At 34.6% G+C, this 15,914-nt stretch overlaps 1 protein-coding gene across 3 annotated transcripts; it reads left to right on the forward strand.

Annotated features, from left to right (window-relative positions):
* The first annotated feature begins 2,331 nt into the window (after positions 1 to 2,331).
* LOC110705477 lies at positions 2,332 to 15,484 on the forward strand. Of its 3 annotated transcripts, XM_021883463.1 has the most exons (16): positions 2,896 to 2,985; positions 3,894 to 3,967; positions 4,100 to 6,560; positions 7,216 to 7,302; positions 7,767 to 7,870; positions 8,016 to 8,066; positions 8,271 to 8,442; positions 8,577 to 8,897; positions 9,783 to 9,986; positions 10,081 to 10,596; positions 10,694 to 10,903; positions 11,178 to 11,366; positions 11,555 to 11,721; positions 14,173 to 14,325; positions 14,457 to 14,538; positions 14,642 to 15,484. In XM_021883463.1, exons 4-16 carry the CDS (start codon positions 7,252 to 7,254, stop codon positions 15,029 to 15,031), a joined length of 2,610 nt encoding a protein of 869 aa, XP_021739155.1. In that variant the 5' UTR covers positions 2,896 to 2,985; positions 3,894 to 3,967; positions 4,100 to 6,560; positions 7,216 to 7,251; the 3' UTR covers positions 15,032 to 15,484. The 3 variants fall into 3 exon arrangements, with proteins under 3 accessions (XP_021739085.1, XP_021739155.1, XP_021739228.1); XM_021883536.1 differs by lacking the exon at positions 3,894 to 3,967 and having other exon boundaries at positions 2,915 to 2,985; XM_021883393.1 differs by lacking the exons at positions 3,894 to 3,967; positions 4,100 to 6,560 and having other exon boundaries at positions 2,332 to 2,985.
* Positions 15,485 to 15,914: the final 430 nt, after the last annotated feature.

The following is a 15,914-nucleotide window of genomic DNA, read 5'->3' on the forward strand; positions in this document are numbered from 1 at the left end:
ATTTGAAATAAGCGGAAATAAGGTAAACTAAACATGGCCTTACACCTTGTTCTTTTATACTTAAATAATACTTATTGGTTTCTCAATTGATGCATCTTTTATTTTTTTTAGAACAATAGATGTATCCATTCACATTAAAGAATAATTTTATGTGCGAAATTATTCCACTCTCACTCATTATTGTTATTGGTTTGTGTGAAACTCTCTATGGAGTCAAGGCATTTGTTATTAAAATCCCGATTTAAATCTTAGAATCTAACAATTTTACGATTCAGGTATGTCATACGATTTGATTTACGATTCTACCCAATTTTACATATTTCTCTTAACTAGCGAAATCCTTACAATTTTAAATCATGCCTACATAGTTATTTATAAATATATATTTTCAATTATTCGTTGCTTAATGGGTAAACAATTATTTTCTATTATTAATTAGGTTTGAAACTCATAATTTAAATACATTTAATTAAATTTAGATATGACGTCTTGATTATGCATGTCAGTAGAATCTTGCGATTCTGCAATTCGATTTTACGATTTGATTCTAAGAGCCCCTTCCGATTCAAAGTATAATCTTGATTTTAATAACTTTGCAAGGGTGCATCAATAATTGAAAAATGAATGAAGTATTAAACTAGTATACTACTCCGATGACATAAATTATATTCATTCCATTTTTTATTTGTCCATTTGATATCTTGAGCGACTCTAATGAAAATGAAATATATATATATTTTTAACATTTTTAATACTTCAAAACATTATTTTATGATATCATATTAGATTCGCCTTTAGCTTCCGAATATGCATTTTTTTGAATTTTTTGTATACATATATTTTTATTACAATATTATATCGTAAATTGTGTAGATATTTCAAATGGGACAAACATATGGAAATACATGGAGTAATAAATAATAATAATAATAATAATAATAACAAGAAGAAGAAGAAGAAGAAGAAGAAGAAGAATATTATATACAGAAATTTTTATTTTTAACAACACAGAAAAAAAAAAACTCGAAAATGGTTTTTAACACTACCCAAAAAAAAAAATTATATTAACACCACGTACCAATTTAAAAAATTGAGTTTGCCTACCACTTAACAATTTTCATAAAATTGAATTTGACCAGTACTTAACTAAAAAATCGTTAAATAGGGTAATAACACATGTTGCAATGTTATTGTTAAAAAAAAAAATGGCGTGTCAAAATCATTTTCCAAATTATAGGACAACGAAAAATGATTCTGGAACACCCATTGTTGAATGCACTATTTTCTATGTTTCTCTCACATGGAGTTGTGCCAACATCAATAATAAGAGTGCCAATATCAATTTCTAAGGGCAACTACAACAGACAAATGTGTCATGTTATGTCATGCTCGTATATGTGGTGTACCTACATTAACAGGTTGGGAAACCTCAACATTAGCTTGACTCATTTAATAAATGTGTAGTGTTGACCAATTTAGTTAAACGGGTTTGAAACCCTTGACACTAATCCACTTTTTTCATGTTCGGTTCATGTCATGTTGTAGTGTTATATATTAAAAAAAAAACGTTAGGCTCATTTTCATAAATTGTTGGTTTTCTTTCTTAGGTGGGTTAAATTGTGTTGATTTCATGTTTAGAATTTCCAACACTAAACCAATCTGACTAATTGAACGTGTCATGTCGACTTGTTTAATTAAACGTGTCGTAATCCCTAGACACTAACCGGGTTTTATCGTGTCTGGTTCATGTCGTGTTGTCGTGTCAACTTTTGCCAGGTTTAAGGGCAACCAATTGGAATAGATACTCTGTCGTAATTAAACATTTGGTGACCAATTTTTCCTTTTTTTTTTTGATATGCATGAGCCATAAAGACATTACAGAGTACAAATGGATGAAGGAGGAATTGAACGGTAGAGCCTATTGTACACATGCCCTAAATTTTTACTATGTGATGACTTTGCTCTTGGAGAGTGATAACTTTGCTCGCTCTTACTATGTGAAAAAAATATGATGAAGCAAGCAAAAATTACAAATCAACTTAATTATTGATTTATTAAAGATAACTCTAAATACGTATTAACTTAACCGTCATATATATACTCTTTACCGATATAATATAAACGCGTAATCTCCTCTACCATAACCTTAAAGATCATCATATGACGACGACATCGACAATGATGTTCGGAGCACAGTCCGCCGCATTAAGCTACCCTAATTAAAAACACCCATCATGATCACATGCAAAATTTGTCTCTTAACTCAATTCCTCCATTATACCCCAAAATTACGTAATCATACACCAAACCTCCCACTTTTCCCTTTTTTTAATAGCCAAAAAATTAAAATAAACTCAAACTACTAATTAAAAAAATCAATTAAAATCCAATTAAATAAAACCAATTAAAATTAGATGCTTTTGATCCTGACTTATGATAGTTAGTTACTCCAATCACATTTCCTAATTTCATCACTCCACTCACACTCACTCGAAACTCACTCACGATTTTCTTTCTTCTCTCACTCGTCGAGTGATGGGCCGCAACTCACTGAGTTCGGCAGAACTCGCTTCGGACGACAATGGCGATCTAGGGTTTCGTTCCAATCACGATCGATCTCTCTTCAAACGTGCTCATCCTCTTCCGCATAATTCCGACGCTTCTAAATTATCTGATCGTCAATTCTCAAGCGCCGGTCACCGGTTTCGTTCGCGTCGGAAATCGTTTCAATTGAAAGGAAATTCGTTGATTTATGGTGTGATTTTGCTTGCTGTGTTTGGATTTGCGTTCGCTTCAATGGTGTTGCAGAGTTCTATAACTTCTGTGTTTAGGCAAGGCGGTGATGGCGGTGATGCGTCGACGCGCGGGTTGAGGCTTGGGACTGGTTTGAGGTTCGTCGCTTCGGCGAGGTTTCGTGACGAAGGTCGCCTTGATCTGCTTAGGAAGTTGCCTAGGAGTGGCGTTAGACCTCCTAAGCTTGCTCTTGTAAGTTGTTCTTCTAATTTTGTAACATATTATTTTTAAGTTGTGATAAAATAATATAATTGTAGAATAATATTTCATCATTCTTAATAAATTGATTGATAGAGTACTCTTTAGCGAGCTAATAAGTATTAACTAAACATTTATAATAATGATCGGATACATGATTTTGTGACGAAATTGCAAGTTATTACTCCCTCCGTCACTAAAAGTTGTTACATTCGTCATCGGAGCAACATTTAGAGACAGAAGGAGTATCAAGTATGGGTTTACAAAACATATATCTAATCCTTATCGTTAGGCTTCGTATTGCTAACCCAGTTTAATTCAAAGTGTCACGGTTTTTTTTTTTGATTGATGTTTTTATTTTGGAGTGCGAACTTCAATTTCATAGTCATGCATTGGCATTGTCAGCTGATCCGTCCAGTATTGTTTAAAAATGATAAGAAGAAATGAATTAAAAGAGATGAGATTCTTGCCAAATAGATGAGAGAATTTGGACAAAGAACAAAGTTAATGTTTTGTACTATTGATGTTCTTGGTGATTGATTGGGATTTGATTATTTAGATTGTAATGAGAGATCGAAAGGGTATATGGGGAGATAAATTATGTAGTGTTGCAATTTGATTTTTTAGGAAAAAGAGAGAAGTTTGCGTGAGAGATTATCACTTTAATTGCATGAATTGTGGAATTGTGGAGAAAGCATTACGATTTTGTGAGAATTACAACTCAATGTTTGATTAACAAATTGAATGTTTCAGTGGACAAACTTAAGCTCTTTAGCTTTGAGTGTCTAATTATCTGGAGTATCATAGTGCCTTCTAGAACTATACTATATTGCTCTGTCAAGTGTCAACTTGTATGGGCTTCAATCATTGTATTTCACTTCCTTTCTGATTTCTGACTTTAGTTGAAGGTGGAACTCGTAGTCGGTCTATTAATTTTCCAGCTTAAGGCCAGGCTATTGTATGGGCTCCAATTGCTGTAATTCTCTTCCTTTCTTATTATGGTTTAAGTCTTTAATATCTTTACCTGAGCTAGTGCTTATAGGTGTAGCTAGCTTTGCATAGCTGTAATTCACTTTCTTTCTTATTATGGCTCACCGGTGCATTGTAGGAAAAAGGGGTGTATTAAGCAATGTAGGAGGTCACGTGACTCGCACACTCGTGGTCAACATCGGCAAAAATTGAGTCAACACCGGAAAGTAACATTTGATTGTCTTTGATAAAAAAAATTTATAATGTGGTCTTAAATTGCAAAAAAAAATTTAAAAGGTTGTTTTAAATAAAGTGGACACTTTAAAAGGTTGTTTTTGACAAATTTTCCTTGTTTATATTACTTTGACAAGGACTCCTAACTTCAAAGTTGTTAAGGGCGTTTGGTTTGTCAAGGGGAAAGGGAAACACATTAAAAAAGGGAAAGTAGGGGAAAGGAAAGCAACTCTCATTTATCTTAAGGTGTTTGTTTTTTGAAATAAGGAAAGGGTATCTGGACTACCCATCCATCAACAACCAACAATCCACCACTATTGACCATCACCACCACCATTGTCATTCCCCTACCTTGAGTGTTGCCGCCACTCACTACCATCGACACCCTTCCCCCTTTATTGATGGCCAACAACCCTCCCTTCTATCGCTGCCAACACATGCTTTGTCTCTCTTGTTTCTCTTAGATCTTCTTTTTTTTTTTTTTTTTTTTTTTTTGTGGTTTTTTCTTGATGTTTGGGGCTAGTTTTAGAGTAAGTGGAGCACATTTCATATGGTTAGAATTGTTTTGTTGTTATTAGAGCGGATTTTGGCCAGGTTAGGGTTTTTTAGGTAGTTTGGGTGAATTTGGGAGGGTTGGGTGGTGATGGAAGCATGGAAAAAAATCGCGGTCGTGTTCTAGAAACAGACGCGTTGTCGCGGAAGCAGCTTGTAACGGTCAAATTAGAACGGATCGCGGATTTCGCAACGTATTTTTTTTCAAAAACTTCACATAAGTCATTTTTTGAGCTTTAAAATTCATTTTTATTTATTTATACAATATTATTGCTAAAACTACTTTAAATAAAGACCCCAATATATGAGATATGACATTTATAAATTATTTAAACATTATATGAGCTTTATTTTTTGTTACACTCGAATAAAATAAGAGCTACAGTGAGCATAGTATAGTGTATGGTACTCTAAAGTCCAAACAGAAAGAAAAAACTAACCCTTCAAACCACAAATATAACTTAAAAATAAAAGAAAAAGAAAGAAAGAATTGAGATGAGGCCAAGTGATTAGAATTAAGTAAAAAGGTAGAAAAGAGAAAACAAGCAAGGAAGCCAGCTGCATCAGAGATCAGGGAGAAAATAGGACCTGCGAATAGTCATCGTCCTGGAGTGCAAACTGCTTTCACCTCGCCTCATTCCCACGACTTAAAGCCCCAATATCTTTCTTCCTTTTATGGCTAGTTTAGTTGTTAATCAATAGATATAGGGTTTTATTTTCGAACCTTAGATCTGGAAATTGGGCTGAATATGGATCGATTTTCTACATTAAACGGCCGCTACAATTATAGAACAGTTATATAATGCTGTTCTACCGTTACGTAACGACTGTCGCGGTGAGTTTGGTGTGATTTTCAATGCGCCGTTATATAACGGCCTTTTGCGGAACGGTAAATCCCAAACCCGTAACAAAGCGGCCGTTATAGAACGGAACGACCGCTTTTTAATTTCATGGGTGGAAGGGTTGTTTTGTACTTTTATGGTGGGTTGGGTACGATTTTGATACGGGAGGGTGGTTCAGTGGGTAAGGTAGATTTTTGGTGGTATTTGGTGATTTTGGAGGTGCTTTCGTGGTGGATTGAAGGTTTTCGAGGGTGGTGGGTTAATTATGGTGGGTGAATTGGGGTGGTTTTGCAAATGATGGAGCGATTTCGGTGGTTGGTCCGGCGATATTGGCGGTTGGTCAGGTGATTCTGGTGGTTGGTTTGGCAATGCCGGCGGTGTTTAAGGAAGTTTCAGGACTGTTAGAATGATTCCAGCAATAGGTGGTGGTGGTGTGGTGTTTCTTAGATGGTCGAATTGGTTGTTAATTTGGTTGGTTCAAGAAGAGTTTGGGGGTTAGGATGATTCCTTTGTTTGGGGGGGGGGGTTGTGGGAATCATGGTAAAAGAAAGTAGGGGAATAAAAGGGGTAAAGGGAATCATTGAGTTGGTCTAACAAACAATAACAAAGGAAATTATGGCAGTTGATTGCCTTTCCCTTTGTTGAATACCCTTAAACAAACAGCCCCTTCGTACTTTGAGAATACAGTAACCAAAAATACAATTATTAGAGTCTGCAAGTATACAAATAGCCTGTAATTGCTAACTTGTCAAATTATTGGCTGTGAGTCTATGACAATTTATTTCATTTAATCAGCCAATAGTTCTCTATTGGTTGGAAAACCTTAATTGGGTTCATCAATGACACATTTATGATGCTGCAGTTTGAATCTTCCTATTTCTCCTAAGCCGTTCTCGATGTGTAGGCTATGTTTACTCGGACTCTTCATTTCATCTGAAGTATTTTTGTCAAATCCTTGACACTCTAGCATGGGTATGGAAACTTGACATCTTCTCAATAAAAAATATGGATTATTTTTTTAACAAAATAGTCATGTCTGACACTTGGTCATGAGTATGAGAGTCCGAGTAACATATTGTGTAGGAGATATAAACAGTGGGAATGATTAGACAAACATTGCTCAATTTGACTACAAACTCAGTCCAATATGTATGAAATTCTATTTATTGTTAGATGCTTAGATCCCTTATGCTGAAAAACTATGCTGAAATTTTTTGCTTTATATCAAAAAAGAAAAGGGTTTAAAACCTCTAATGTGAATTTAATGGTCTAGGCAAACAGCTTTTGGTCTATTTTAGCTGGTAGGTGCTTATAGTTGATATTTAACTTAAATAGCAAATGAATTCTATCACTACTGTCTACTATTCTCTCCTTCTGTAAGATAAAACAATGTAAAGAGACATGTAAGCCAACTACACAAAGCAAAAGACGGGTTATTATAGCTCTATGTTGTAAGCTTCTGTAACATTCTTTTAACCTGTAATAACCCTTATGTTCGATGTGGTAAAAGTTTTATAAAAGATATTACAACATATGACAGTACTCCCTCCTTTCTACTCCTCTTCCCCCCCTGAGATTATTTATATATTTATATGTTTTTTTTTTAAAGTATTTCATATTGTGTCAGATTTTAGGCAACTTGAAGAAAAATTCTGAGTCATTAATGCTATTCACTGTGATGAAGAATTTACGACACATTGGCTACACACTGAAGGTATTCTTTTGAATTATGCATCATTGTTTTTCCTTCTGTATTATGGGTGTGACTGTTTATTTCTAAAATAGGTCATTTGTTTATAATTAATTGAAAAACAATTTTCATTGTCTTGTCTTGTACTGAGTTCTGTTATTATGAAAATTAGCAATATGTTTAGTTTCACTAAAATAAAACTTGTCTCTAGTTTTCCATCCTTCCATTTAGTCAGTATAGGAGCCTGGGGAAAAAAAGAGGGCTGGGGTGGGAGGGGGGGGGGGGCAGTGCTGTGGGGAAAGAAGATTGAGAAGCTATTTTCATCATAATAAAGCTATGGTGGCTCTTCTTCATATTCATCTTTTCAGGTTTTATTGCTCCTCTAATGAAACCTATTTGAACTCTGCATTAGAGACTGTTTTCTTGTTGATAAATTGTTATCAATTTAGACTAGGACCCTCATGCGCAATTGTGTTGTTTATTGGCAGTTATATGCTCTGAAGGATGGTGAAGCACGAACAATGTGGGAAGAAATAGGAGGTCAAATGACAATTCTAAATCTTGAAAGATATGACCATTTTGATTGGTCCCTGTATGTTTGCTCATTAATCTATTGCACTTTATTGGATGATTGTAGTAAGAGAAGTATTTGCACTATTAATCACTTACATCAATCAGTTGGCTGTCTGCAGTAGTTAATTTGATACTCCGTATAATTTGCTCTTTTATTGATACAGTTTTGAAGGTGTCATTGCAGACTCTCTCGAGGCAAAAGAAATAATATCAAGGTACCTTCTACCTTTCTCTTAATTGTTTTATATTGAAGATATATAATTATTTTACACTGCATTTAGTTTTTCTTTAATTGAACTTGGTGCTACTGAGGTATGGTATAATTTTTTAGTTTGTGTGGATTAGTGTCAGTTGATTGTTCAACCTTTATATTGTCCATTAGATACAGATGTTCTGGTCAGTGAGTTATATTTGTGCAGCCTCATGCAGGAGCCATTTTGTTCTGTGCCACTTATATGGATTATTCAAGAGGACAAGCTTGCAAAGCGCCTTCTACATTACGACAAAATGGGTTGGGACCATCTTATTTCCCATTGGAGACATGTACTTGGCAGAGCTGATGTTGTTGTCTTCCATGATTTTTCCTTGCCGGTAATTAATTTGACTTATGGTTTATATCAAACTCCTAAAATTCTCTAGCTTTCTCAATTTTATTTATTTATGAAGTACATTTTGTTTGGATAAGATTTTGCTTTGCTATCCTCAATTTATATCATTGTGTACAGTTATTATATAGTGCCCTTGACGGTGGAAACTTCTTTGTGATTCCTGGATCACCAAAAGATGTGTGGGCTGCTGAAAGCTACCTTAAAACCCACTCCAGAAATGATTTGCGGAAGAAAAATGATTATGATGTAGATGATGTGCTGGTTGTGGTTCTTGGAAGTTCCTTTTTCTACAATGAACTATCTTGGGATTATGCTGTTGCAATGCATACTATTGGACCCCTTCTTGCTAAGTATGCCAAGGGGAAGGATTCTGCTGGATCCTTTAAATTTATTTTTTTATGTGGAAACACGAGTAATGGATCTAATGATGCTTTAGAGGTAAATGTCCATTGCTATTTTATACTCTTAAGTGCTATTGCTTTCTAAATGTATGAGTTGAATTTTCTCTCCAAGAAATTAGATTTAAAGTCCCCCGTTACTACTAAAAGCCACTCAGTTATGAAGATAGTTTGATATGGTTTACTTGTGAAGACATGCAAGGCATAATTAAACTCACTGAGTTTAATGAAGATTGATTTTGAGGAGAAAATCACATGAAGTTATTGTCCATAAAACTTATTGAAATACTTGAATCTAACTCTTATATTTAAATTGCGAAAGTACTACAGTGCCAAGATATGTACACTAATTAGAATTTATTTATATTTATATTTTTAAAATTGCCATTTTTAAGACTTTGTTTGACTGAATATCAGTTAATACAGAAAGTAAAACATACCAAGATACTTGAATATAGCCTCATAGATGTCATTTCCCACAATAATCCAAATTTAGTCAAAAGACTCCTTTAGGAAAACATCTGGCCTAGAAAAATTATTTGAAAATATCATTTACATCGAGTTATATAGCCTTTTTCCTAGTCCGTTGTTTTGAAGCCTTGACCATTAAGCATGTGTTTTTCTTGGTTACTTGTCTAGTATAGGGTTTCCTTTATCTATAATGTTACATTACTATTGAAGAATCAAATTATTGATCAAACTAATCCTTTTGTCAAGAATATGTAATAAAGGAAGTAGCTATCTTTTAACTCCCTGGTACTTGTTTATGTTTATAATGTCAGTCATAATAACTAATAAGGTCACATACTTGCTGCTCGCTGAACCTAATAATATGACTTTTTAGTAGCAATCATCTTCTTTTGTCATTTATTGTATTCTTTCTTGCATTCTAATATTGCAATGCTGTTTCTTTCATTTGATTTAGGGTGTTGCTGCTCACCTACAACTTAGTCCAGGTTCCTTGAGGCACTATAGCCTGGACCATGATGTGAATGGAGCTTTATTGATGGCTGACATAGTTCTATATGGATCATCACAAGAAGAAGAAGCCTTCCCATCGTTACTAATTAGATCAATGTCTTTTGGGATTCCTGTAGTTGTACCTGATCTTCCAGTCATAAGCAAATACGTGAGTTTTTATTTACATCCAAATAAGTTTATTATGAATATGGAGTAACTAACTTTTGAGTTTGTCTGTCATAAAATCATTTTGGAAAATGCAGGTTGTTGATGGTGTCCATGGAATGATTTTCTCTAAACACAAACCAGATGATTTGCTGAGAATCTTCTCGCATTTAATATCAAGTGAAGGGAAACTCTCTGAATTTGCTGGTGCAGTTGCCTCTTCCGGGAAGCTTCTTGCTAGGAATTTACTAGCTTTTGAATCCATAATCGGCTATGCAAAGCTTATGGAGGATGTGCTTCATTTTCCTTCAGATTCATTGCTTCCTTCTCCGATATCTCAGATTCGACAGGATTCATGGGAATGGAATTCCTTTAGTGAAGTGATGGAGCAGACAGTTGGCAACATGATAAGTAATGACGAGGAAGGCAATATAGTAGAAGGGTCTAGCATTGTTCAAAAGCTTGAGGAAGATTTTAATAGTTTTGCGAACTTGAAAAATATATCGGTGGAGAACAGTGATGTCATAGAAAGGGATCTTGTGAGCAATGAAGATTTGGATGGTGTTGAACAAATTGCAAGCTTTGAAGAGTACGAGAGGCGAGAAATGGATCAGGCATTACTTTTTCCCCCCCCCCCCCCTCCATTTCTTCTTTACTTTGTCCTATGGACTTGCCACAGGAACTTATGAGTGTCATAATTTTCTGGTGCAGATTGACGAAAGAATGGAGAATTACCCTGGTATTTGGGATGAGATATACCGAAATGCTCGTAAATCTGAGAAACTCAGGTTTGAAGCAAATGAAAGGGATGATGGAGAGCTACAAAGAACAGGTCGTCTAATGTGCATTTATGAAGTTTATAACGGTGCTGGGGCTTGGCCACTTTTGCATCATGGTTCCCTGTATCGTGGTTTAAGTCTTGTAAGTTCTATAATCTACCATTTACTGTGAAGATCATTTGTTTGTTTATTTTTTACTTTTTATTTATTTTTTTATTTTTTTGAAAATTTTACATGTTGATTTAGTCAACTGATGACATTCTAGCTTTAATTTGTATTATTGTGTGTTGAATGAAACTGTAAAGCCCAACTGTTAGCCATGCTAATAATGATATTTAAGTTGTGGGTTCGCTTGTTGTACTCATCTTTCCTCAAAACACTGTTTTACTCATCTTTTTCTGTTTTCCAACTTGCAGTCTAGAAGAACACGGAGGTTAAGCTCAGATGATGTGGATGCAGCTTATAGGCTTCCCATCTTAAACGACCCCCACTATCGGGATCTTCTCTGTGAATTGGGGGGTATGTTTTCTATTGCACATAAAGTGGATGATATTCACAAGAGACCGTGGGTTGGGTTTCAGTCATGGAAAGCTTCGGGTAGAGAGGTAAACTTTGCACGAATTTTTTTTCCTGGGTCTTAATCTTGCAACTTCGATTAGGTTTTTACAAGAATGCAAGCCTTAATAAATCCATATGAAATTGGCTGTAACACTGGTATGCTAGGCCGTGCTGCTCATTTTTATATTCCTATTTGAGATCAGACTGTAGGTTTGATCTTCTGGTGGCAAAACAGGTTTCACTGTCATTAAAAGCTGAAAAGGTTCTTGAAGATACAATACAGCATCAAACCAAAGGAGAAGCTATATACTTCTGGACAAGATTGGACATGGATCTTTCAGAAAGCAATAGCTTGACTACCTTTTGGTCAGTATGTGATGTCTTAAATGGAGGATACTGCAGGTAATGGATCTGATTGTTTATATATATATATATATATATATATATATATATATATATATATATATATATATATATATGGGATGTCTTGTAGTACTCCATATATTCACAATATTCTTGATGGCTGATTTGACTGGGATTTCAAGGATATTCTACTTTCTTCATAAGTAGGCTTTTACAAAATGAATGTCTAGCTCTTTTTGGTGTGCATTATATCAATCATCTTCAACTAACTTTACACCTATCTGTTGTTTAAATAAATAAATAAAAACATTAACCCCAACAGCATAATTTAGATACACAGGGTAAAGAAGTTGGTGCAAAAATAAGGACCTTGTTTCATGGGACAATGCTTGAAATTCGTTAGAGAATATCAAATTAGGTTAGTTGTTGCCAGTACCACCACCAATCTCTCCTTTTTCAATGAAAGGACTTGTTTCTTAGCACATGTAATATAAATAAATGATTTTGGTTCGAAGTTGTTATCTGCAAATACATCACTCCCTGTCCTAAAATAAAATTCACATTTGCCTTTTGCACGCATTTTTTAAAAGGTGAAAAAAAAAACTGAGAAAGCGGGTTTGGATGATTAAAGGTAAATATAAAAAACAAGATAGTGGGGTTTGATTGATTAAAAGTGAATTAACTAATATATTAAGATGAAATGAGTATTCTATTTAGGGGTAAGATATTTGGTTGAATTGAGACAATTAATTGGGGACAAAGGGAGTAAATCATTCGGTTTTGCTTCCTAATGCATCAAATATAAAAAGTCAAGAACTGATGATAAGACATGAAATATAAGGAGTTTATATAAAAGTTGGGTACTTAAGTTTGAGCTTTATTGCATATTGGGTACCGAACTTTCAACCTTAGCAATTTGGGTACTATGACCTTCCTGAGTTGGCTTTTTCCGGCATATTTTTCCGGCTTATTACCTGCACTACCAGATTACCATTTTTTTTTTTAAAACAAAAAGCTAAAATACTTTCCTTGTTCTTCTTAATGAAATAAAATAAAATTAAAACCTTAATATTCCTCATATCATATAAATAAAAAAAAACTGAATTATTTTACACTATGATTGAGTAAAAAGAGGAGTCCCATAAATTTAACAATTTACAAAAACCCTTCTTTTTGCAACCATGTAATCCATCAATAATCTTAACTGCTTTGTTTCTAAATTTTACCCAATCTTCGTTTCTTATGTTTAATTTCAATTAAAATCACACATTTGTTTGTTTTTTCCTTTGTTTTCTGGATGTACCTCTTCATTTGGATTAAAAAAAATAAATAAACACCTTCTCACCTTATCTTACTTCACACCCATTGCCGCCGCACCGTCATCAGAATTCACAAACACCATCTCTTTCTCTCTCCTCTCAAAAGATGATGATGACTTCTGTCCTTTAACAGACTCTAAAAGGTCATCTTTATACATATACAAACTTTAATTTTTCTGGGTTATTGATTTTAATTTGGGTTTGAATTTTTATTTTTTGGGTCTTCAATTTTCAGCTCAATTGTTTGTTGTTGGGCTATCGATTTGTGATGGAATTTTATCTGGGTAACCTAGGCCTTATATTAGCTCGAATTTTCATTTTTCGGAGAAGAGAAGTTTCAGAGAAATTCTGAAGAGAGAGAAGAAAAATTGGGGGAAATGAGATCATCGCTCGTTGCAAAATTTGCATTTTTCCCGTCAGCTCCTTTGTCATACCAGGTGATCTCCGACGAGATTCCGGCGACGAAGAGGTTTGGAGAAGAGATGGTGTTGATAAACCATGTACAAGTGTTTTATTTGACCAATTGTTGTTTTCTCCCAAAAATATGCAGATATTTTATTTTGCCTTTAAATTTGGTAATTGCTGGTAACCGGTTTTCATAGGTAAACAATAAGGCAATCCAAACTTTAGTACCCAATTTGCAACATCCCAAAGTTCAGTACCCAAACTGCAACATTTACCATACTTTTGTACCCAACTTTTATATTAACTCGAAATATAATTACTTGTCTTTCTTAAGTTTTGGGGAACTGTACTTCCTAAATTACCACTTTATTTGCTAGTTGGTAATGTTAATCCTCTGTACTAGATGTCACCAATATTGTTTTCTTGAACATTTCTTCTTTCAAGTGAAATCCTCTTCTTTTTAGGAGGTGAACCAGGTGGGCATCCTGAAAAAAAAAAAAGAAATCCTCTTCTTTATTGTGTTGTGTTCTCTTTTTGCTCTTTAGGGGCTTCTCATCTCCACATCTTATATTGTGCCTGTGCAAATTGATAGAGTCAATTGATTATGTTAATAGAGCTTCTCACTGAGTGAGTATGATAATACAATTTGCTAGTTCCAAATCATTTATTTTCATCATATAGTTTAAAACATTAATTATTTCCAACACAATATTGTTTATAACTTGACAATTTTTTGCTAAACAAGAATACTTCTTCATTCTCTCAGAACAGCATTTGAAAATGCTTTTCGGCATATGTATGGCTTGCCTTCAAATGTTGATGCCCTTCCCCCAATGCCTGAGGATTCTGACCACTGGTCTGCCTTGCACAGCTGGGTCATGCCAACTCCTTCGTTTCTGGAATTTATGATGTTTACCAGGTAACTGTAAAGAAAGGACTCACCTTTTCCGTTGACTCTTGGTTGATGTTTCAAATTTTACTTAGAACTCTTGAAGATGTCACCCTTGATATAGAAAAAATGACTGTGTTGTAAATCGCACCTTCTCACAGGATGTTTGTTGATTCTCTTGATGCCATACATAGTGACAGTAGTAAAATAACTCAATGTCCACTGGGAGTTTCAGAAGTTGAGGTAGGTTTTTTTTTTGCTAAAATGATGCGTCCATCCCTATGACCTATGTATAACTGAAAAGATAACACTTGTTTTTTTATAAATTGCTTATTTCCTCTCGCAGAAAAAGCAGTGTTACTGCCGGATTTTGGAGCTTCTAGTCAATGTCTGGGCTTATCATAGTGCACGGAGGATGGTATATGTCGATCCACATACAGGTCTGCTTGAAGAGCAGCACCCAGTAGACCAACGGAAGGGATTCATGTGGGTCAAATACTTCAATTTTACACTATTGAAAATCATGGACGAAGACCTTGCAGAAGCTGCGGATGATGGTGACGTGCAACGCGAAGCCTGGTTGTGGCCACTGACAGGGGAGGTGCATTGGCAAGGTATATATGAAAGAGAAAGGGAGCAAAGATACAGGATAAAAATGGATAAGAAACGGAAAATTAAGGAGAAACTTTTTGAGAGGATGAAGTATGGATATAGACAGAAATCTCTTGGAGGATGAGAAATCTCTAGTGCTCAACCAAAATTTGTTATCGGAAGGCACAGATCCCCCCCAAAATACCTGACCTTTTTTACTTCGTTGGGAAAAGGATAAAGCCAACCTATGCCAGCGACATTCTTTGCTAACCACCTTAACAGATCACTCATTACTGTGCATATATACATATTCATTTTATCGGGGGTGAAATACCTACAAAGTGTGGAGTGGAACAGATGACTCGTTGTCAGGAGCTTCTTGATATCAGATTACTGACTTTCAAACAGCGGCAGATGCATGATGATTAGGTTGAGAGAAGCAATGTCATTTGTTAATTATTTTTGCTTACTAATTGGTGCTGATGAACATGTATAGTCTACTGCGGTTGTATATTTGACAGTGGCATGAGATGCAAATTTTGTTCCGATTTGTTGCCTTATCTCTCCTAGTATAGCACTATAGCTATTTGATTCTATACATTTTAGCTCCAAACCGACTCATACAGAATTATAAATCACTAGCCATTAAGGCATCAATGTAAAATCATCTTATATTATACAAGTTCAACATCTAGAGCCTAATATAATTCTTTAATACACACCCAGATCGGTTTTGGCCAACAAAAGTACAAGTCTAGAACTTTCATGCAATCATAATCAATGTCCATCAACAATGTTAGAAGCTCAATTTTAGAAGCTGTTTAGTTCATTACTAGATTAGACTTGTGTGATTTACGGATTACAAAAATTATTGAAATAAAATAGCTTGTTTCTATTATTTATTTTCTCGTATATATTTATAAATTAGATCATAAAATAGATGTAGCTATCATTATAGATTACATGAGTAACAAAATATAAAAATGAAAGCTAGTTCCTAGATATCAATTTATTTATTCCAACCAAAA

This window comes from Chenopodium quinoa, unplaced genomic scaffold, assembly GCF_001683475.1.
Source record: "Chenopodium quinoa cultivar QQ74 unplaced genomic scaffold, ASM168347v1, whole genome shotgun sequence".
NCBI classification, from domain to species: domain Eukaryota; kingdom Viridiplantae; phylum Streptophyta; class Magnoliopsida; order Caryophyllales; family Amaranthaceae; genus Chenopodium; species Chenopodium quinoa.